Here is a 24,239-nt window from a genome sequence, read left to right on the forward strand (position 1 = left end):
AGCCTCTCCTCCGAGGACAAGGCAGCCAGCAGCGAGACCTGGATGGCTACAATCCCGGGAGAAGCCCAGGAGATGACCCTGGGATTGGTGTGGCGATTCAAAACAGATTCGCTTCACTACAGACACAAGCCCCTGACTACGGAGCAGAGAAGGCCGGCGGCGGCGCCGACCACCAGACGGAGTGTGTACACAACACTCGCCCGACAATATGACCCGCTAGGATGTATTCTACCGTACACCACCAGGGCAAAAATTATTGTACGAGCATTGTGGGACAAGGACCAGGGCTGGGACGACCCCATTCCCGCACACCTTGCATCCACCTGGAGAGAGTGGGAGATGGAGCTCCACTCACTCCCAGGCGTTAATATGCGCCGAAGCTACTTCCCACCCATGGTGAGGCCAGAGACATGTAAAATGGACTTACACGTCTTCAGTGACGCCTCAGAGGTCGCATACGGATCAGTAGCCTACTTACGGGCCCAAGAGAAGGGGGGAGAGATCTACACAGCATTTGTCCTCGCCCGCTCGAGAATAGCCCCACGCAAGCAACAATCTATCCCACGTCTAGAGCTCTGCGCAGCCCTAGCCGGAGCGCACCTAGCCACGCTCATCCAACGTGAGCTCACCATACCGGTGTCTAGAACAATCCTGTGGTCAGATTCCACGACGGTACTCGCCTGGATCAAATCGGACTCATGCAAGTACAAAGTCTTCGTGGGAGTCAGAGTCACCGAGATTCAAGACTTAACCGAAGAGTTAACCGGAGAAACAGAGTGGCGCTACGTTGATACAAAACAGAACCCAGCTGACGTCATCACCCGGGGGATGCCCCTGGATGACCTCCCCCGTCGCAATGTCTACAGTGACGGCCCCGCATTCCTAAGACTCCCGGAAGGACAGTGGCCCATGCCTATCCCGAGGGAAGCAAGTCCAGAGGAGGTGGAAAATAAGAAGTCTGTGTTCTGTGGATTGAGCACCGTAGCCTCCACCGACCCTAACATAGACGATTGCACGTCCCTAGAGAGTGCACAACAAAGAACATTCCTGCGGTACCACCCGGAGTGCAAGTCCCCCGCTGATATGTCAGCAGCTAACTACGAGGAAGCAGAATTGCTTCTACTGCAGCGAGCCCAGAGAGACTCGTTCCCCGATGAATTGGCCTGTCTACAGGGAGGAAAGCCCGTCCCATCCGACAGCAGATTAATTCATCTGGCCCCCGAGAGCGACGCTCATACCCTCATCAGAGTGGGTGGTCGCCTACGCAGAGCCCCCAATCTACCGGATGACATTAAATACCCGATCGTATTGAACAGCCGACACAAGGTCACAGAGCTGATTATAAAGAAATACGATGAGGATGTACATCACGCAGGAGCAGAAAGAGTTCGCGGAAATCAGACGTCGTTACTGGATCCTACAAGGAAGAGAGGCGGTACGACGCTTCCAGCGAACATGTCTAGACTGCCGCAAGTGGCGCGCGCAGCCCAGCATACCAAGGATGGCTGACCTTCCTCCATGTCGCCTCCGAATCGGTGACAAGCCATTCCACTCAACGGGTATGGACTGCTTTGGCCCGCTGCACATAAAGAAAGGAAGAGGAACCGAGAAGCGGTGGGGTATTGTATTCAAATGCATGACCACCAGAGCGATACACATCGAGCTTCTCCCGACCATGAGCACAGACTCATTCCTTATGGCCTTCCGTAGATTCACATCACGGAAAGGAAGACCGTCTACCCTATTGTCCGATCATGGGACAAACTTCAAAGGCGGCGAAAGAGAGCTGAGAGAGAGCTTCCAAGCTATGGGCCCAGAACTTAAGACCCACCTCGCTCCAGCACAGGTTGATTTCCAATTCAACCCCCCAAACGCACCCCACTTCGGTGGCACTTGGGAACGAGAAGTGCGCTCCATAAAGACAGCCCTGTACGCAGTACTTGGGGCCCAGACTGTGGCGGAAGAAGTCCTAATGACAGTCCTCACGGAGATTGAGGGAGTACTTAACTCGAAGCCCCTCGGATATGTCTCCAGTGATGTGGCGGATATCGACCCAGTTACCCCCAACACACTCCTGATGGGGCGGCTAGATCCTGCATTACCCCAGACAATGTACCGGCCTGAAGAAGCGAACGGCCGACGAATGTGGAGGTACAGCCAAGTATTAGCCGACAAGTTTTGGAACAGTTTCCTACTGCACTACCTACCGTCTCTACAGACCCGCCAGAAGTGGGTAAAGGAGAGAGACAATTTGACAGAAGGAACAGTCGTCATGATTATTGATCAATCACTGCCCAGAGCTATGTGGCCGGCCGGCCGCGTAAGCAAAGTGATCACCGGTGCCGACGGCAAGGTCCGAGCAGCTGAAGTGCTCGTCCAGGGTCGCACTTACACCCGTCCCGTGGCGAGGCTCATAGAACTGCCTCGACTCCCAGACACAATCGATGATGACCATGACCCTACAACCCTATGACTTTGTGAAGTTGACTGACCCCTACAGCAAACCCTTATGTGTAAATAGACAACGCGATTAATCTGTCTCTGTTTAACTGATTAGGTCTGGGACCAATCAGGGGGTGGCTGTTGTGAAGGGCCAGATTAAACCGAATATATATATTTATTTATTTATATATATTTAATTGTATTTGTATATTCTCTAATATTCCCTGATATCCCTTGTATATTCCTTGTACAATATGCATTGAATATCCATTCTAGCCTACTGAACATCCCATAATAGTCTCCATTCTACTATTGGTCGAGACCTTGGTGCCAGGCTGCCATACCCCTCAGACCCAGTTCAAACGTACCGCTCCACATGTACGAACAAGTCCTAGTTCCGCGTAGGAATCTGACTACCGCACCACTAATGGGACTATTTGTTCATAGTGCGTATATATACTGCGCTACTAAAGTAGGACTTTCTTTTCAGTCCAGTTTCTTACCCTCCAATAGAGTCACAGACGTAAAGCCTCCCCGCGACGCCACGTGTGGGAGTAAGGCCAAGTTCGCCTACCATCGGTATTGAGACATCGTGTATATTAATATTTGAATAGTCATATTTGGCACTATATCGTCGAGTTGGACGTAGTCTATTAAGCTAATAATAGTCTGTTAATATATAGTGCTTCGTGCGGTGAGAATACTACCGTAGTCAGTACCCCATCGTTTCGGGCAGAGAACTGGCTGCTTACCCAGGGTGGTTGACCCCACGTGAAGCTGCACCCGAGGAGCCCCAGAGCCGACGAGCGAGTGGACCTGTATACCGGATTATTCTACCGACGACAGCCCGCCTTCCCAGGCACGGATTATGCTTTGTATACATTGATTATTCCATGGATAAAGACCCCCGACACTGCCGTGTGTTGGAACCCCCCCCCCTGGAGAGGACGCAAGGTGAGGAGACGCTCTGCAAGACGAGGTCGCTTCACGTCTCTCCTCCGTGGACCGGATGACGCCGGCCCACAAAGAGTCCACCTGCTTTCATCTGTGGTCCAAGGATCGCCGGCGCATTGAACGGCACTACAGTGGGTTCACCTGGGATACCCTTGGCCGGATGAGGCAGTCGGATTCTACCCCCCCCCCCCTTCCTACTCCTGTCGGCTTACAAGCGACCGGATTAACCCCCCTAGTGTGTCCAGTATATAATCATTAAAGTATCATTGCTGTTATTCCTTAAACTATTCCAGGTCGTATATGTACCACCTGCGCCTTCAGAGATTGGACATTCTCTATTGATATACCGACGAATACTCTTGCCATAAAAGTGCATACTAATTCCATTCATAAATGTGATTGATTTGATTAAGTGCTTGCTCTACACACCATCGCTGTGTAGAAATAAAGACCTATTTCTAATTCGTACATTTGTGTTGGATCCGTTTCATCTACGTGACAGTGTTCATCATAATATATTTATGCCGTGTACTGGGTGGCCGAATATTAAGTACAAAGGTAGTGGTAGTAAGTATCATATCTAGTAATACAGTCAGGGAATTGTACCCCTCAGTTACAGAGTCCATTCTCTTCGGTTCAAATAACAAACTCAGCAAGACCGACGGCTTCTCAGTTACAGTGGGTGACAATATTGTCACAAGGAAAGATGAAATTACCTACCTGGGTTCCATCCTAGAGGCTAATCTCTCCTGTGACAAAATGGCATCCAATGTAATAAAAAAAGTCAACCAACGAACTCGATTCTTGTACCGGATCTCCTCTCTGGTAAACAAGAATACCCTGAAGACTCTGGCAGGAGCACTCATTCAGGGGTACTACGACTATGCTTGCACCTCATGGTACCAAAGCACCTCAAAGGCGCTAAAAACAAAATTACAAACATCTCAAAACAAACTGGTCAGACTACTGCTTGACCTTACTCCTAGAACCCACCTCACCCCTGCCCACTTTGACAACCTAGGATGGCTTAGAGTAGACGACAGAGTACAGCAACTTGCAATGGGCCTGGTCTACAAGATACACTACACGACCAAGGTACCCATGTACATGTCAAAATACTTCCCAAAGGTCAGTGAATACCCCGATCACAACACCAGAGGGAGCTCCACAAATCATGTTAAACCCAGATTCGGCTCAAATAAGGGACTAAACACGTTTCGCAATTATGCCACATCAATGTGGAACGCCCTACCCAAAGCTGTAAAGGAATGTGGATCACTACCCACTTTCAAAACCTCCCTCAAGGGACACCTACGGGAGACTGCAATTCAACACTGGCCCCTGTAAATATCCTAACCCAACCCCCTCCAATGTACAGTCATTTACCTAGTATGGTTTTGTCAATAGTCCAATGTACAATTTTGTTTGTTTGTACAGTGTCTCCCCCCCCCCCCTCAATGTACAGTTTTGCTTGTTTATACAGTGTGCCCCCCCCCCCCCCCCCCAACCACCTCCAATGTAGATTACCCAGTATGGTTGTCAATATCCCAGTGTACCCAACCCCCCCCACCCAACCTCCTCCAATGTACAGTTTCTACGTCAAATGTATATACTCCCTTTTCCTTTGACATTACAAACGCGAAATAACATTATACATTATGCTCCGTGAAATAAAGAGAGCTTATTATTAATCAGTCAGCAGCCTCCACTGATGTTATGACGTTACACACGCGAAATAACATTATACATTATACTCCGCGAAATAACATTATACATTATGCTCTGCGCTTCATTCAATTCATTTGGGACCTCTGTCGCTTGCAGGGACCGCTCGCGGCAAAAGGGGGCGGGGGGTCGTGGCCAATCAGAGAAAAGCTGAACACAAGTTGGTTGCCTTTAATATCATGCCTCCAGCGGTCGCTGACTCAGGCGCCCTCACTAAATCATTACAGCCCTGGGCTACACATCTGGGCACATTTGGTGCTTTTTAGACAGATTTCTTGTTCTAGGCCACTCCCACTGTCACTCCCCTTTTTTGGCCAATTGGCATGAACAGTTTATCTCACGGAGGATATAAAACTGGGAACGAGGTTACATGAACAGATAATCAGCTGTGCGCGTCTGGGAGTCCATTTGGAGGTTATGTACCTTTTTTGTGATAGGCCACTCCCATTGCCATGCCCCCACACACTTGGCCACTGGAGGGTGGGGAATTTTGTGGACCAACCGACCAATCAGCAGAGCGACATAAAAGGTGGGCTTTCTGAGCCATTTTAAGAACAGATGCGGTCGCCGTCCAATCACTGATAAATGCAAATCTCCAGATGTAATTTTTTTTTAAACCAAATCATAGCATGACATAGCATGAAATGTTGCACCAAATTTGTGTAACAAATAATATCAACCCGAAAATTGCTGCAACAAATGACGACACATAATTGAGCATGGCAGTGGCTGTCATTAGACATAGATATAATGTCCCAAGCCTCTATACAGGCGACATTCAAAACATAATGTGTATTGCATATTAATAGACAGAATATTGACATACAGTGTTGAGCTGCATCTCAAATGATTCCTCAGGGTCCCAGCTGTCCAATGGTATATGTCAAAGTCAACTTTATTGTAATTTTCAAGACATTTCAAGAAATACAGAAAATTGAAATGACGATCCCCCCTTCCCATGGTGTATATAAAAAGATCTAGAGACAATATAAAACACAAAAGTTACATATAGGACACACTATACAACACACAATATACAGGATGATGTACAATATAAACAGTAGCTAAAATTAAGTGAATGAGTGAATTAAATAAAAGAGAACTTACAGTAGTGCAAATATTCCTAGCAGCAGTAGTACATCGTAAAATAAAGTGGCAGTGAGTTAGTAAAGTGGCAGTGTGTGTCTGTGGGGGGGGGGGGGGGGGGGGGGGTCCTAGTCCAGAGTCTGTGGGGGCAGAGTAAGAGGGGGGGACACTTGTATGTTAATTGTTTATTTTCCAGCACCCCTTTCTTCCCTTGTGTTGAGTGGTGGGTGTACTAGCAACACACCAAATGTCTAACTATTTATTTCCCCTGCCTGGCTACCCTTAACCCGAGAGTACTACATTGCGTAAGCAGTGTTCCTGGCTCCGAAAAGCACAGTAACTGATTAATCAAAAGCCAATTCACTGCCATTGTGACATCATCAAGGGAAATAATTCTGAACTGCTTGTTAAGAAGACTTCAAACCCTGGCCAAACATCAAGGAGTATCATTTTCCATAACAGTGTCTTTAACATTCTACCCACTGCCACTTTTGATTGATTGATTGATTGAAAAGTTTATTAACAGATTGCAGAATGGGTACAGTACAGCTCAATACATACAATTGTTAAGGGGATGCAGACCAGAGAAATACTTTCGTCTTGTTTACATCAGGGTCCCCCATTTTCAATTCATCATAACACACGACATACAGATAGACAGTACTGCTACATCTATACATTTATGACATACCAGATTTGCAAATACAGTACTGTTTGTGATACAAAAAGTGTCCAGAAAAGAGTGTATATACATTTGACGTAGAAACTGTACATTGGAGGAGGTTGGGTAGGTGGGGTGGGATGGGGGGGACTGTACATTGGAGGTGGGGTTGGGTAGGGGGGACACTGTACACTGTACATTGGAATACTGACAAAGCCATACTTGGTAATTTACTGTACAACTGGTTTAGGACATTTGTAGGGGCCAGTTTCGAATTGCAGTCTCCCGTAGGTGTTCTTTGAGAGTGTTTTTGAAAGTGGGTAGTGATTCACATTCCTTTACAGCTTTGGGTAGGGCGTTCCACATTGATGTGGCATAATTGTGAAACGTGTTTAGTCCCTTGTTTGAGCCGAATCTAGGTTTAACATGATTTGTTGAGCTCCCTCTGGTGTTGTGATCGTGGTATTCACTGACCTTTGGGAAGTATTTTGACATGTACATGGGTACCTTGGTCGTGTAGTGTATCTTGTAGACCAGGCCCATTGCAAGTTGCTGTACTCTGTTGTCTACTCTAAGCCATATAGGTTGTCAAAGTGTGCAAGGGTGAGGTGGGTTCTAGGAGTCAGGTCAAGCAGTAGTCTGACTAGTTTGTTTTGAGATGTTTGTAATTTGGTTTTTAGTGCCTTTGAGGTGCTTTGGTACCATGAGGTGCAAGCATAGTCGTAGTACCCTTGAATGAGTGCTGCTTCCAGAGTCTTCAGGGTATTCTTGTTTACCAGAGAGGAGATCCGGTACAAGAATCGAGTTCGTTGGTTGACTTTTTTTTATTACATTGGATGCCATTTTGTCACAGGAAAGATTAGCCTCTAGGATGGAACCCAGGTAGGTAATTTCATCTTTCCTTGTGACAATATTGTCACCCACTGTAACTGAGAAGCCGTCGGTCTTGCCGAGTTTGTTATTTGAACCAAAGAGAATGGACTCTGTTTTGCCCATGTGTAATGATAGTTTGTTATCGGCAAGCCATATGCAGATTTTGCCTAGTTCCGAGCTGAGGGTTTTTTCAACCTGTAACTTGTTCTTGTCAGAGACCAGCAGGGCTGAGTCGTCCGCAAACAGGAACAAGTTGCAGTCACAAGCTGACGACATGTCATTTGCATAAATTAGGAACAGTAGCGGTCCTAGTATGCTTCCTTGTGGAACACCACAGCTCACTGGGAGAGGGGGGGATAGGGTACCGTTTACCTCCACCATCTGTTCTCTCCCCTCCAGGTAGGATTGTATCCAGCTCACTGATAGACTATCAAAACCAATTGTCAATCAGAATGGTGTGATTGACAGTGTCGAAGGCCTTTTGTAGGTCCAGCATGACCATGCCGCAGTATTTGCCCGCATCCACCTCTTGTTTGATGTGGTCGTTCAAATAGAGAAGGCATGTGTCAGTGGAGTGGGATGTTCTGAAGCCAGATTGGAATTCGTACTTCTTGCAGGACTATCACATTATCAGCAAACGCTCATTGTTCTACTATATTGTATACATATTTTTCACTATCATGCCATGTGTAACTCATATTGATTGGATAAACTTACTAGAATAATGACTGAGGACACTTCAGGTCTGAAAGAAACTGCCGTTGTGATCGTCTGCCTAGTTTGTTTTGACATCATTTAACTATTGTTGCTCTCAAAATGCATTCAAATGCATAGATTTATACTCAAATCTATGACTCATGACCTTGGTATTTGAATCAATCAATCAATCAACATTGCATTTAAAGTCTTAGGGTGCAATACATGGTAAATGGCTGCATTTATATAGCGCTTTACAATTTGTTCCTCACATTTGACCCATTCACACACCGATGGCGGAGGTGACCATGCAAGGAGCCAACCTGCTCATCGGGAGCAATTAGGGGTTAAGTGTCTTGCTCAAGGACACTTCGACATGCTGCCCGGGAGGAGCTGGAATCTAACCGGGAACCTCCGGATTACCAGACGACTGCTCTACCTCCTGAGCCACTGTCGCCCCAATAGAGTTACTATAGTTCATGAGTAATAACTGGAGCCTGAAACTTTCTAGGCAATTTGTTTATTACTAATTTGCATATGACATGAAAATCCAGCATGTAATATGAACATAATCAACGTAAATAGAGACATACATGAATCAATTAGAAAACAAAACATATGGCACTATAAATCAACAATACATTGTTCACAGTGATTGTGGTAAACCGTTTGTGTGCAATAGAATCAACAAACTTTCTTGGGAATACAATTTCCTACTGAAATACTCATATCCTACAAGATAGTACAGGCACTGCATTACTATTACCTTAACACAGCGGTTCCCAAACTTTTTTGGCCGTGCACCCCCTGTCACCTCCCGACCTAGCTGACGCACCCCCCAATGGGTTTCTGTTAGAAAAAATTGTTGCTGGTCTCCGTGCACAGATTAATTTTTTTATTTTATCTCTTCCCACGGCGACTATGGATAGGGAATTTCTTTATTTAATTAAAATGTTCACGACAACATGGATGCATGTACTCTGCCAGCATGTTTAATATCCATAATACTAAAGGTTTGAAGATTTGTATGACATTTTATTGTAAATTTTTTATTTTTCACCATTAGCCTTTTCATGTCACGCACCACAAGGGGTGCGCGCACCACAGTTTGGGAACCACTGCCTTAACACATTGACCGCCAGCAGCAGGGGGCGCTGATCCCCCTTCATCGCCAGGTCTTTATTCAATTGATATAGTTTTAGACTGCGACATTTGCGAGTGCTTAAAATATATCTTATATTATATCTATGGGTCTAATAACGCCGTCGACTGTGAGTGAGTTGCTTCCAGTCAACATGCCCAAAACAGTTTTTTCATCCGTACATTTCCGTTTTATACCGTTTTGAATAGAGTATGGTTTGGGTGCTTTTGAGTAATTCCAGGAAAAAGACGAGAAAAAGGCATTTTACTGTAATCCAGTCATCACGTTGTAATTTTTCGGCTGATTATCCAATCATCCTGAAATCAACGCTAGATTATCATTATTATATCTCGTCGTGCATACATGAAATGACCGTCGTAGCGGGGCAGTTTCCGGTGATGTCATCAAATGATGCAATTTAGTAATGTATTCAATTCATTACTGAAAGACACTGTAGCAGCACTCAAGTCTCTCCTACCAAGTAAGTTCTACTTTTTGCTCTCTGTCATACAGATCTTTAAAGTTAAAGGTGCTATAGATTTTTTAAATAGCCTCTCCTCCCCAAAAATATAATCATTTAGAAAAAAAAAGTGCGGGTCCAAAATGTATGTTGCGTGCATGTATCCCCTCCCTACTTCCAATTTCCCCACGTGGAATGCACCTGATTGGATAAATGACATTCTGGTGCTCTAGTGTGATCTAGTGGCTGAATAGTATCTATAGCACCTTTACGTATACTTTAGTATACTTGTTATGTATTCAGAAAGTATACTAAAGTTGTGTAAACATTTTAACCACTTAAGTTGTACTTGGTGTGTTAAAAATTGCACTTAAGATATGCTTAAATACATTGAAATGATACTTTATGTATTTTTGGTTACTTTTGCTTACCAACATAGTACATTTTCACTAAAATACAACTTAAAGGAACACGCCAACATTTTGGGAAATTAGCTTACCGTCTTCTCCAGAGAGAGACAAGAAGATAGATACCAGTTTCCTCTCTGTGCGTTCAGTAGAAAGCTATCTGGCTGCATGTTAGCCTAGCTTAGCACAATGAATGGAAGTGGACATGTATGGGTAAACTACGCATTGTCCAACTAACACCTCTCCCGAAGGCTACCCGTACATGTCCACTTCCATTCATTGTGCTAAGCTAGGCTGACATGCAGCCAAATAGCTTTCTACTGAACGCACAGAGAGGAAATTGGTATCCATCTTCCCCCTCAAATGTATATACTCTCTTTTAGAAACTCTGTCTCTTAAACAGTACTGTATATTTGTATATCTTGTTGTATGTCATAAATGTCTGGATGTAACAGTACTGTTTATCTGTATGTCATAAATGTTACGATTAATTTAAAATGGGGGACCCTGATGTAAACAAGACGAAAGTCTTTCTCTGGTCTGCATCCCCTTAACAATTGTGTGTATTGAGCCGTACTGTATTGTACCCATTCTGCAATCTGTTAATAAAGTTTTCAATCAATCAATTCAAAAGTCTCTCTCTGGAGAAGACAATAAGCAAATTTCCCCAAATGTTGGCGTGTTCTTTTAAGTTTGGTAAACATCAAATCTTTTTAAAGTGTACTTACACTTACAGCACATATATAATACTAAACATGTGCTTTGAATTAGTACATGAAAGCACATAAGAAGTACCTCAAATACATAGCAAGTATATTATCAGAAAAGTACATATGGGTAGAAAGATTACTTTTAACACACTTAATAAAGTCTAACTTAGACTTTCAGAATGGAGGAATGTACAGATTTCTGACTTGGGGAGGGAGAAGGAGAGACTGAAGGGAAACTGATCCCTGTTAAAGGATCTCAGGTGTCTTGAAGGCCCACAAGAGCACAGCTCTTTTTCCACAGCTTGGCTTGTACGTCCGCCTTGTAAGTAACGTCAGCCGACTGTGTTTTGTCCCCGTTGTACAAGTAGCAGCCTCCCACGCCCTCCATCTCAGAGGCCGCTGATGCGTATATAGCGGTGGACGCTCCCTCCGCTGGTGTCTGGGGGGGGGGGGGGGGGGGGGGGGGGGGGGGGGTGCAGAAGGAAAAACAGGGAACGTCACATACTGACAAAGAACTAACAGGCTACGTGAGAACTGTTAGGACTGTCTGACTCTTAATTACTAAAGACTGGACAGACTCTGGCGCAGTGTGCTACTACTATATATACCATGTATAGCCTACTATTATTATTATGATTGATCGAATATACTGCCATTCCACTATTATGTTCTACTCTATTATTATTACTATTGTCTTTTTTTCTGCCTGTACCTCCCCCTCCCCCATCCCCCATGCTGCTATGACACCTGAATTTCCCCAAGGGGATTGATTAAAACACTTGACTTGACTTAAAGGAACACACCAACATTATGGGAAATGCACCCACCGTCTTCTCCAGAGTCAGACAGGAAGATGGATACCAGTTTCCTCGCTGTGTGTTCAGTAGAAAGCTATCCAGCTGCAAGCTAGCCTAGCTTAGCACAAATTAATGGAAGCAGATACGGATAAGCTAGCCTAGCATATACAATTATTTGTGCTAAGCTAGGCTAGCTTGCAGCCAGATAGCTTTCTACTGAATGCACAGAGAGGAAATTGGTAACTACAGCATATTCTTGTTTATCTTGTTTAAGCACATTTCCCATAATGTTGGCATGTTCCTTTAAATATGTAATGCTGTCAATCAGTGACCTCTAGTCTAGGCAACAGAGCACCACTTGGTATTGCACTTTGTTGACAAAGATTTTCGGTCTGATGTGTGGGTTGGAGTTTAGTGGGTAAAGGGGACGGGATGCCATTGCTGGCCACACCTCGGGCTCTGCCAAGAGAGGTCTGGAGAAATTCACAGAATAATACGTTTCTAAACTCCAATCCACACATCAAAACAAAAAGGTAAACAAAGTGCAAAACCAAGCTGGGCTCTTTTGTCCATTGGTCACCGTCTGTCTGCATTACAGATTCTACCCTTCTTCTTTAAAAAAAATGTTATGGCATTTTCTGCTTTCTTGTGGATAGGACCGTTTGGAAATTGGGAGAGAGAGAGAGATGGGGAGGACATGCAGCACATGTCCTGGGCCGGATTAGAACCCAGGACGCTGCGGTTACGCTGAACGTATATACGTGGCGGCGCGCCCCACAGATTCTACCCTTAACACTTTAATCGCCAAGGACGCCTTAACACGTCATTCCCCGCCATGCTAATTCTGCCAATGACGCCGTAACACGTCATTGAGATCAATATTTCAAAAATCTGTGATCGCAATCATATTTCTCCCGCGGAGACTTGAGATATACTGTTGATCCCCTCTCAACTCTCCAACGGTTCAAGAGCGCCATCTGGTGGCCGATCGGTGGATCGCCCAAACCGGAAACGGAAACTGGTGCTCATCCAAATTCGGTCCGATCACTCGCTATAGGTCCCGGGACTCGAGCGCGACACAATGGATAGCGATCCGTTACCAATAACTCGATAAACAACATGATTTGGACGTATATACTATTATACAACCTGGAGATGGATCGCATATTTCAACATCCCATAATAGGAATCTGTTTGCTCCACGCTCATCGCCCAACGGCCCGAGGAGACTGGGGTAAGTTTCAGCGTTTATTTTTACCGTGTTCGATACAAACTGCTCTAATGATCATATCACCCACACCACATGAATCATCTAACGTTAGCCACGGAATTATAAACGACCCCCCCATCCGGTCAACATCAGATGATAAGTAGTAACTTCTAGAAGCACGTCCATTTGAAATTTTTTATCTTGCGCCGATCGCTATCAAACTGTATTTGATCATCAATATAATGCATTTAGGGCTATAAATCACGTTCTGCAGAATGCTGCAGAAAATGATAAAAACATATTTATACTTTAGACCGTATTTTAGTATGAATATGTGAATGAAAAAGTATAACGTTCCTACATCCTGAACGATAGATAATTGACGTTGAATGGGCCATAGTAATGTCAATTTAGCAATACAATTAAAAAAGTTATAGCCCTGCAAAGAAGGGGAACTTCTCCATAGACAAATAGAGCTGGCAGAGGATGGTATAAGGATGTACATAAGCGTGGCAAAGAAAGTGTTAATGATTTGACATATAACGGAGGTGTCGGTGACAAGTGAGACACAGGATGTGAGGTAGGCGAAGGCACAGGATGTGAGGTAGGCGAATACACAGGATGTGAGGTAGGCAAACGCACAGGATGTGAGGTAGGCGAACGCACAGGATGTGAGGCAGGCAAGCGCACATGATGTGAGGTAGGTGAAGGCACAGGATGTGAGGTAGGCGAATGCACAGGATGTGAGGTAGGCGAACGCACAGGATGTGAGGTAGGCGGGATATCATATCCCACATGATTCAAACGTGGCGTAATGTAGAGAGGTCCTGTGCGGTTAAATGCCCGTGGCACCTCGACTCTCCACATTTTCATAACCAGCAACTACTTGTTAATATTCTATATTAATATTCCTCAATGGGAGAGGAGGGGAGTTCATACTTTGGAAGATATATATGATAAAAACGGTCTTCGAGCGTTTCAGGACCTAAAAGAGTTTTATGATATACCTGGCGAATTATTCTTCCTTTACCTACAACTAAGGTCGGTGCTCAGGGCTCACGGTGTACCGTGGGCTCAGGCGTTGCACCCACACCCTTTTGTCTGGCTTATCTGTGACAGGACAACCATAAGAGGGTTTGTCTCAGATTTTTATACACGTTTAATCAAATCCACATATAAAAAATTTACATTAGATACAGTCTGGCGAGGGGACATCCCAGGGTTAGACCCTGAGTTTGACTGGGACGACGTTTGGACAAATGTTATATTAGCCTCCCGCAACCCTAATCACCAACAAATACATCTTAATTATATTCATAGGATGCATCTCACACCTAGGAAGCTGTTTGCTATGGGACTGGTGGCCGATTCCCGGTACTGGCACGTATATGCATATGTTCTGGGATTGCCCACCAGTAGCCCATTTTTGGAAATCTATAACAACTAAAATCTCAAACATCTGTAATATATCAATTCCACTCACGGCAGCTACATTACTTCTAAACTATATTTCTTTACTACCAACATACATACAACAGAAACAAATTATTCTGGCAGGCGTTACAGCAGCCAAAAAGCTGATTGCAATGAGATAGAAAGAACCAGAGAGACTCACAGTAATTAACTGGTCCCTGACATTGCTGGATGTTATTTATTTGGAGATCTCGACTGCTCGTGTAGTTGGAGTGGGACAGGCCAGCATTGAGCTGTGGGTTGCGGCGGCCGGGAAGGTTAAGACCACCATATAGCGGCTGAACGGGATTGGGGTGTTTGTTCCTGGGGGGTCTGGGGGTCCTGGGGTGGGAGGGCGAGAGTGGGGGAGGAAATGTCTTTTGTGGTGTCTGTGGTAATATAATTGTTTTTATTTTTAGGTTCTGTATTTATTATTTTTGTGATTCTACTGTCATTATTGTTATTGTTAGTGTTATTATTGTCCTGTGAAGTCATGTCTATTATTATTGTATTGTGTGGTGTCTTGTGTTGTTTTATATTTCATGTAAAAGAAAAAGGAAAAATAAAAAGATTTGATCATAAAAAAAGGATGTGAGGTAGGCGAATGGACAGGATGTGAGGTAGGTGAACGCACAGGATGTGAGGTAGGCGAACGCACAGCATGTGAGGTAGGCGAACGCACAGGATGTGAGGTAGGCGAACGCACAGGATGTGAGGTAGGTGAACGCACAGGATGTGAGGTAGGTGAACGCACAGGATGTGAGGTAGGCGAACGCACAGCATGTGAGGTAGGCGAACGCATAGGATGTGAGGTAGGCGAACGCACAGGATGTGAGGTAGGCGAACGCACAGGATGTGAGGTAGGCGAACGCACAGGATGTGAGGTAGGTGAACGCACAGGATGTGAGGTAGGTGAACGCACAGGATGTGAGGTAGGCGAACGCACATGATGTGAGGTAGGCGAACGCACAGGATGTGAGGTAGGCGAACGCACATGATGTGAGGTAGGCGAACGCACAGGATGTGAGGCGGGCGAACGCACAGGATGTGAGGCGGGCGAACGCACAGGATGTGAGGCGGGCGAATGCACAGGATGTGAGGCAGGCGAACGCACAGGATGTGAGGTAGGCGAACGCACAGGATGTGAGGTGGGCGAACGCACAGAATGTGAGGCGGGCGAACGCACAGGATGTGAGGTAGGCGAACGCACAGGATGTGAGGTAGGCGAACGCACAGGATGTGAGGTAGGCGAACGCACAGGACGTGAGGCAGGCGAACGCACCCTGAACAGCAGCTTGGCCACTGGCCTCTTGGCTGCCTGCGCCGGACCACAGAGGTTACTGTACAAAGCCGTGTCCACCATTCCAGGGTCCACAGCATTGGCCATCACTGGGAAACCTCCGGCTGACATTCTGTCCTGCAAGTGGTAGGTGAACAACACCAGCGCCAGTTTACTCTGGGAATAGGCACCGTGGGAGCTGTAGCCGGACCTGGGGGGGAGGAGGGGGTGAGAGGGGGGAGGGGGTGAGAGGGGGGGGGGGAGGTAAAGGAAGAGGAGGTGAAGGAAGGCCTCGTTTTCAAACACGGATGGCCAATGTTGGTACAAGATATGAAACACTGATGAAATCTGGCAGGACGCTATATGATTAATGACAAACAAATGTGTTTTAAGTGGAAGTTTGCCACAGCCAAAAGCCACAAAATGTGGAGAATTTGAAATACTAGCCACTAAAAGTTGTTAATTGTTTTCGAGATCTTAAAATTCTATACCAATTTAGATTTTGAGGTCATGAATCAATTTTAAAATCTTTATTGATTGATTGATTGAACATTTTATTAACAGATTGCAGAATGGGTACAATACAGTACGGCTCGATACACACAATTGTTAAGGGGATGCAGACCAGAGAAAGACTTTCATCTTGTTTACATCAGGGTCCCCCATTTTCAATTCATCATAACATATATGACATACAGATAGACAGTACTGCTACATCTATATACATTTATGACATACCCGATTTACAAATACAGTGCTGTTTTTATACAAGAAGAGTCTAAAAAAGAGAGTATATACATTTGATGAAGAAACTGTACATTGGAGGAGGTTGGTAGGTAGGAGGTTGGTAGGTGGGGTGGAGGGGCGGGCTGGGTAGGTGGGGTGGGGTGGCGGGAAATTGTACATAAGAGGTGGTGGGTGGGGTGGGGGGGAAACTGTACATTGGATTATCGACGAAACCTTACTTGGTCCCAAGAAGAGGGTCTCGTGTATTATTGGGTTTAATAGGACATTTATTGTACATTGGAGGGGGTTGCGTTAGGACATTTACAGGGGCCAGTTTCGAATTGCAGTCTCTCGTAGGTGCTCTTTGAGAGTGGTTTTGAAAGTGGGTAGTGATTCACATTCCTTTACAGCTGTGGGTAAGGCGTTCCACATTGATGTGGCATAATTGCGAAACGTGTTTAGTCCTTTGTTTGAGCCGAATCTGGGTTTAACATGATTTGTGTGACCTTTGGGAAGTATTTTGACATGTACATGGGTACCTTAGTGGTGTAGTGTATCTTGTAGACCAGGCCCATTGCAAGTTGCTGTACTCTGTTGTCTACTCTAAGCCATCCTAGGTTGTGAAAGTGGGCAGGGGTGAGGTGGGTTCTAGGACTAAGATCAAGCAGTAGTCTGACCAGTTTGTTTTGAGATGTTTGTAATTTTGTTTTGAGATGTTTGTAATTTTGTTTTTAGCGCCTTTGAGGTTCTTTGGTACCATGAGGTGCAAGCATAGTTGTAGTACCCTTGAATGAGTGCTCCTGCCAGAGTCTTCAGGGTATTCTTGTTTACCAGAGAGGAGATCCGGTACAAGAATCGAGTTCGTTGGTTGACTTTTTTTTATTACATTGGATGCCATTTTGTCACAGGAAAGATTTGCCTTTAGGATGGAACCTAGGTAGGTAATTTCATCTTTCCTTGTGACAGTATCGTCACCCACTGTAACTGAGAAGCCGTCGGTCTTGCTGAGTTTGTTATTTGAACCGAAGAGAATGGACTCTGTTTTACCAAGGTGTAATGATAGTTTGTTATCAGCGAGTCAGATGCAGATTTTGCCTAGTTCCGAGCTGAGGGTTTTTTCACCCTGTAACTTGTTCTTGTCAGGGACCAGCAGGGCTGAGTCGTCCGTGAACAGGAACAAGTTGCAGCTGACGACATGTCATTTGCATAAATTAGGAACAGTAGCGGTCCTAGTATGTTTCCTTGTGGAACACCACAGCTCACTGGGAGGGGGGGGGGATAGGGTACCGTTTACCTCCACCATCTGTTCTCTCCCCTCCAGGTAGGATTGCATCCAGCTCACTGATAGACTATCAAAACCAATTGCTTTTAGCTTGTCAATCAGAATGGAGTGATTGACAGTGTCGAAGGCCTTTTGTCAGTCCAGCATGACCATGCCGCAGTATTTGCCCTCGTCCACCTCTTGTTTGATGTGGTCATTCAAATAGAGAAGGCATGTGTCAGTGGAGTGGGATGTTCTGAAGCCAGATTGGAATTCGTAGATTCGATTTTTTCTGCAAGGTACTTTTTCGACCTGTTCGTATAAAAAAATGTCCATGACTTTCGAGATGGAGTTCTGTATCGTATCGCTCTCGCTCGGCATCGCTCTCTGCACTATCTCGCATACGTGCACGCGCACTGAATAAAGACCACAATGTACCTTTAATCCCAATATTTGTCTGACCACACCCCTATCAGCTTACCCATATAAGCAGGGGTGGGGCCACCCACTCTCCTCCTTCTCGCTTTCACCACAAGGAAGAAGTGCCTCGGTAGATCCCCACACTTGACACCATGATGGAAGAAAGGTTTAGGAGCAGCTTTGGGAAACAAGGATACGTTGACATCATATCTTTATTTTCTCTCTCACTATTTTCGAGAAAATACGGCGATATTGTCTTCGTACTGGAGTGTCTGGAAGATGATGATCATTCTAAAAACCCTCCACCGGTTTTCGTATTGGGAGCACGCCGCTGCATGCTTCTCAACTGCAGTTCCTTGCTGTGTTTGTTGGGGTGAAACCTGTCAGGCCACAGCTGAACTGTCGGACATGCCGCTGTTGTGAGAAGCGGTGCGTTCCAGGTTGGGTGAGTAGTGTTTGCTGGCGGGCTCCACTTGTCTGTTAGTGCTATGGGGGCTACTTGACAAAGTTTATGGAAACCGGCCCCAGGCTAGGGTCCTTTGTTTAGCCACCTAGGCGACAGAAGGCCTTGGTCTGAAGACCATTATAGTTTTAACTAGTGGGCCGCGACCATTGACACTGGTGATCCCTGTGTGTTCTGGACGAGTGGATTCTCTCTGTCACCGTGTTAAGGCCCCATCTTTCATATCCAAATGAGAGTATTCCTTCACGAGGGGATATGTGCATGTAATGTGCGATAGCGGCAGATTCATGTTCAAAGTCAGCTACACAGGCCAGTTGGTACTGTGCTGATTCCGTCGGATGTGGTAAAGTCACCGTTGTGAAGCGGTGTTGACATCTTGTTTTCTCTTTTCTCTTAAAAAGTGAGGAGAGGTTCAGAACGGCGGCCTGTCTGGGTGAGTGTTATGTCATTGTTTACATGTTCATAGCTTACGGTTAGCCAGTCAGCTGTTAACTGCTGCATTAGCCTGCTGGATCGCTGCATGGCCTGCTTAGGGCCTACTATTAGCCAGTCAGCTGTTAGCTGCGGGGCTAGCATGTCGTGGTCGCTAGGTAACGTTAGCTTGCTGCTATGGGCCATGGCTGGCGCGGGGTAGCTTAGCTTCTCGCGCGCCGCCGTGAGCTCGCTTCTGATCGCGTGCGTCGTTAGGCTATTCTGTTGAACGTGCTTTGATTTTAACATGTTTTACACTCTTGACCGCGACGTCATCCTTGACAGGGGATGTTTCGTCGACCCTGCCCTGAGCCTGGACGGCAAGGTTGCATCAACGGGGGACTGTAGTACGGGTTGGGGCGGTGACGCTACCCAGTTCGGACAACACAGGAGCGGCTGTGTTTCCTACGGTGTCTGTGACTGCACTTCGCTGATCTGCGTTCCGGGTAGGTACGGGGTTGACCAGACCTCATAACACGTCTTCTGGTTTTACTTTGCTAAGTGTATTGTGAATAACGGTGTTTTTTCCCAAAACGTGTGTTGTTGCAATGCATTTAGGATACGTTGCGGGTTATGTGTGAGCTGTTTTTTGTCACTGGCAGTTAGCTTCTCCGTGCAAATCGGATCTGGTTGTTGTGTGAGAAACATCATGGTGTTTATATGCTCACAACTAAGGAACTAACCTATGAAGCTATGCTTGGTGACAAGTGAGTAAAAGAATGTTCTTTCTCAGACTGTAATGACAATGAACAGTGTGTTCACACATTAACAGGTTTTCCTGTTTTAACTGGCCGTATTGAGGGTAAAATAGGAGGATTGTGTTTCCCCCCCGGTTCCCTGGGGACTTTTTCATCCTCCTGTCAGACATGTTGTGCATTAATTGTGTCTTTTGTGTGGTAGGGATACGATGTAACTCTTAGCTTGATTGCTGAGGTTGTGCTAAATCTGCTGGAGAAACTTATTTCCTAAAGGGAAATTGGTTTGGTTGCTGTCATGTGTGCTTAGCAAGGCCTGTGGTCGATACTAATCAAGAATGATGTATTCTCTCATTGTGAAAAAAACGGCGTTCCTCTGTTGAGTGTTTTTGCCATTTTTTGTAGGTGATGATGGGTTGTGTGTGTCATGTGACCTACAACTGGGTTGTACTGGCCACAGAAGCACATGTGTATGTTGGACCGGGGTTCTTAGAGCCCTCTCTATTCTGTGTTTTTCCTTAGTAAAAATCAGATAGCAGGTTAGCTCATGCGCTGTGTGGAGCTGTGAAACGCTTCATAGAGCTGACTATGACTGTGTCATATTCTCTTTTTGTCGTTACATCGTATCATGGGTGTGGGGTCGTAAAGGGGTGAACTGGTAACTTTTCCTCTCCCCATTGTTCTGTCGGTCAGGGGTACACCCCCTGTCCTTCAAGGTTCCCGTCACGTGGCGGTTCGGCACGTTACGGGGGGGGGGAGTTCCTGGTCCCACGGCCTGGTATATTGGGCGTGTGCACCGCAGGAATTCCCCCGCCATAGAGTACGTCACCGTGCGCGTCTCTGTTGGTAGGACTTCCGTGTGCTGTTCAGGTCCATGTGATGGATCTGTTTTCAGGGGGGGTGGTCAGGGCTCCTCCTCACCAAGCGCCTATTCAGGCCTTCTGTGAGTTCGGACTCCTTCTTCCATGTGAGGAAGCCTCCATCAGAGTACAGAGCCTTCCTCCTCAGATTGTCAAAGTGAGTGGACCCTCTAGAAGGGTCCTTTTCTATTGTATGTATATTCGATTCAATTCGTTTATTGAGTGTGTATGGGTTCAGTGCCTCTTCCCGGAGGCCCTAAAACCAGTTTTTTACATGGCTCAAGGTGCAATATATTCTTTTCAATCTGTACAGCTCGCGTGGGAAGTCTCTCTGGGGATCCCCGTCTCTTTCCTATGGGAGGGTGGTGGGATGTAAAAATGTGAACATTTTTTACCCCGGCTGTGTAGACTGGGATACATACTGTTGATGCTTCCTTCTTTCTATTCCAGAAGTGTTGGAGTTAGGGAGTGTCACACCCCTCTTGTCGTTCCCCTGGGCGCCTTGGGGATTCAATGACAGGTCTAATTAGCCTGTTCATTGATGGGGGTGTGTCCCGACGCACGTATAGTGCTAGCTCGCTGTAAACAGGCGATTGACTGGCACGCCTTGGTTGCTTGTGGTTGAAACAGCGTTTTTATAAAGCAACTGAGATGGGGGTTTTTCCTCTTCCGACGACCACATCCCATGACCTGGGTGGGTTGTCGACGGATTCTCGTTCATGTCTGGGGGATGATGACGGGATGGATCTGAACATATGTGGTGGGGTCTCACGCCCTTGGGGTGGGCCACCAGGCGCGGTTCGTCCGAACGTCTGGGTGGCGCCTTCTTTTCATGTTAAGATCAACACGCATATCTGCCCTTCTCCTGGAGTAGGCATGTCGGCGTGGTTAGGGCACGGGACTGGTTCTGGTCACGCTGGTCCAGATCAGTTGAACCCGTTGTCCGCCGGGGATGCAGATCTGCTGTTCTGGTACCCTGAGGGACTTGGGCTTTTTTCAGGGGGAAAAATGCCAGGTCGGTCTGGGTGTCACAGGGTTAAGCGCTATGGAGACCCTGGTTGGGTATGTTTTTACTCAGCACTGTCGTCATGGCTTACAGCCATGCCATTCTGTACGCGCTCGATCTCGTCGGATCTCGGCCGCTACACAGGTTGGTCCTGGTTAGTACTTGGTTGGGAGACCGCCGGGGAATACCAGGTACGGTGTGCTTAGGGGCTGGTTCTCCATTATTTTTCGCTCCTCTCTCACGCATGGCGAAGAGGGGCCTGTGGGGGTGGTTTTTTGACCTCCTCTGGTGACCCTGTGCTTCCCGTACCGCCAGGCCCGGTCCGAAGTGATGTTTGCGACCCGTAGGCCTGGGTTAACCCTTTTTGGAAACTGAAACACTTGTACTGCGGTATAGCCGGTGTATACCCGCAGGTGTGTTTTGGAGTTTTTTCTTGAGGGGTTATAGGAACAACCACCGCATTGGGTAACACCGAGGTGGTTGATTCCCTGGTGTGTTGGAGCAGTGTCAACTCCCGGGTTCACCGTTTGAGGGTGCCCCTGCACGTTCATGACGTCTGCCAATCGTGTCAGCCTTCTCTGCCTCGACCCCTCTGGGTGGGGGTTTTTAAATGGAGGCTTGGTCATGCAACACCGCCAGCTTACGCTCCTTCCGCCGGGGCGGCTGTGTTCAGCTGTCCCCTCTGGCGCCTGTCTCGTCCGCAGTCTCCAGGCTAGGGTTAACAGCCTGTTGCCTGGTTTTTCCCCGGTGCGCTGCCTGCTTCCGTTGGTTAACCTTTTTTGTGTGCTTACGGCCATGCTGACTGCCTGTTCTGCAGGGTCAGTGTGCCAGGCGGTGTACTATTGGGGGGACGGGGCCCGCTCGGCTTACGGTCATACCAACCTGAACACGCCCGATCTCGTCCGATCTCGGAAGCTAAGCAGGTTCTGGCCTGGTTAGTACTTGGATGGGATTCCGCCTGGGAATACCAGGTGCAGTAACTGAGGGGCCTTTGTCCGAATACGCTGGCGATGTGGGGGGCGGGGCACTACGTGCCCACCTGGTGGGGTCTTGATGCTGGCATCATGGACTTCTCCGGGCCCCCATTCTAGGGAGTCCAGTCCTTTTGGTGGGTCTGGGTCTTCCTTCGTGCTCCGCTGCTACGGCCTTGCCACGGGGTTGGGTTTGCCCTTGACCCCGTGATTCTGGGGGCAGTAACGAGGTTGTTCCTCCGTTCGTTCCCGGGTGGCATGCGGGTTGTGCGTGTGTGTAGTCGTGGGGTCAAGCCACGGTCTGCTCACCCTGTGCGTTGAGTTGCTTGAGTGCCTCTTCGCACGGTCGGGTCCGTCGCCCTCCCGTGAAGCCCCTAATAGGGGGGGTGCCCGCCATTAGGGTGGGTCGGGGGGGCTCGGCCCTCCCTGTTCTGATGGTTTGTGGGGGGCTGTCAGCGGGGTGTATTTGTCGGCCGTTGGCTCTCGCTCGGCCTCCCTTGTGCAGAGAGCGATGCCGAGCGAGAGCGATACGATACAGAACGTTAGGTTATGACTATAACCAAGTTCTGTTAGTATAGCGACGCTCGGCATCCGACGCCGCTGCAGCCTTTGACCTCGCCTTGTGGCGAAAGCTTGGGAAGGAGGAGAGTGGGTGGCCCCACCCCTGCTTATATGGGTAAGCTGATAGGGGTGTGGTCAGACAAATATTGGGATTAAAGGTACATTGTGGTCTTTATTCAGTGCGCGTGCACGTATGCGAGATAGTGCAGAGAGCGATGCCGAGCGTCGCTATACTAACAGAACTTGGTTATAGTCATAACCTAACGGTAAGGATAGAAACAGGGCGGTAGTTGCCTGGGTCTAATTTGCTGCCCTTTTTGTGCAGGGGTGTTACTCTCGCAATTATGCGTTAAAATGTATTCATACTACAGAGATTTATTGGTTTTTTCCACAATCATCTTATTTTTCTTTGACAAGACATCACATACTAACACCACATTGTACAGTTAGGGATTGATAACAGCATAAACATTTCAATATTATATAATTTGCTGTATAATTTGCTGCATATACCGTATGAATAATAACCATTAAATGATGCTGTATATACCCTGCACACTCAACTCACACATTAACTCTGTCCTCTCTTCAACTCACACATTAACCCTGCCCTCTCTTCAACTCACACATTAACCCTGCCCTCTCTTCAACTCACACATTAACCCTGCCCACTGACACATTACAGCCCCTCTGAATGTTAATGTTTTCAGCTTCAGAAGTATAATTTGTTTTGATATAAGTGTTTTAGGTCACCCTCTCTGAGCACATCCAACTCTCAGTAGGCTGAGGGGGCGTGGCCTTCTGTCCACTAGACACTATAGATGCTTAACTCTCAGTAGGCTGAGGGGGCATGCCCTTTTGTCCACTAGACACTGTAAGGCTATGTGTCCACTCAAAGCCTTTTTTTCAAGG

The 24,239-nt window shown here is 46.7% G+C and overlaps 1 protein-coding gene across 1 annotated transcript in view; it reads right to left on the reverse strand.

The window, feature by feature from the left end:
- Window positions 1–11,262: 11,262 nt before the first annotated feature.
- The window catches only part of dhrsx (dehydrogenase/reductase (SDR family) X-linked), a 35,591-nt gene continuing 22,614 nt past the window's right edge, over window positions 11,263–24,239 (reverse strand). Inside the window, exons 5-6 of the mRNA XM_084313885.1 lie at window positions 15,897–16,104; window positions 11,263–11,594 (exon numbers count right to left, since the gene is read on the reverse strand). Coding sequence (XP_084170011.1) covers window positions 11,412–11,594; window positions 15,897–16,104 — 391 coding nt within the window. The 3' untranslated portion in view covers window positions 11,263–11,411. The remainder of the gene's footprint in view (window positions 11,595–15,896; window positions 16,105–24,239) is intronic.

The sequence above is a fragment of the Notolepis coatsorum genome (genome assembly GCF_963971535.1).
Source record: "Notolepis coatsorum genome assembly, chromosome: 1".
NCBI classification, from domain to species: domain Eukaryota; kingdom Metazoa; phylum Chordata; class Actinopteri; order Aulopiformes; family Paralepididae; genus Notolepis; species Notolepis coatsorum.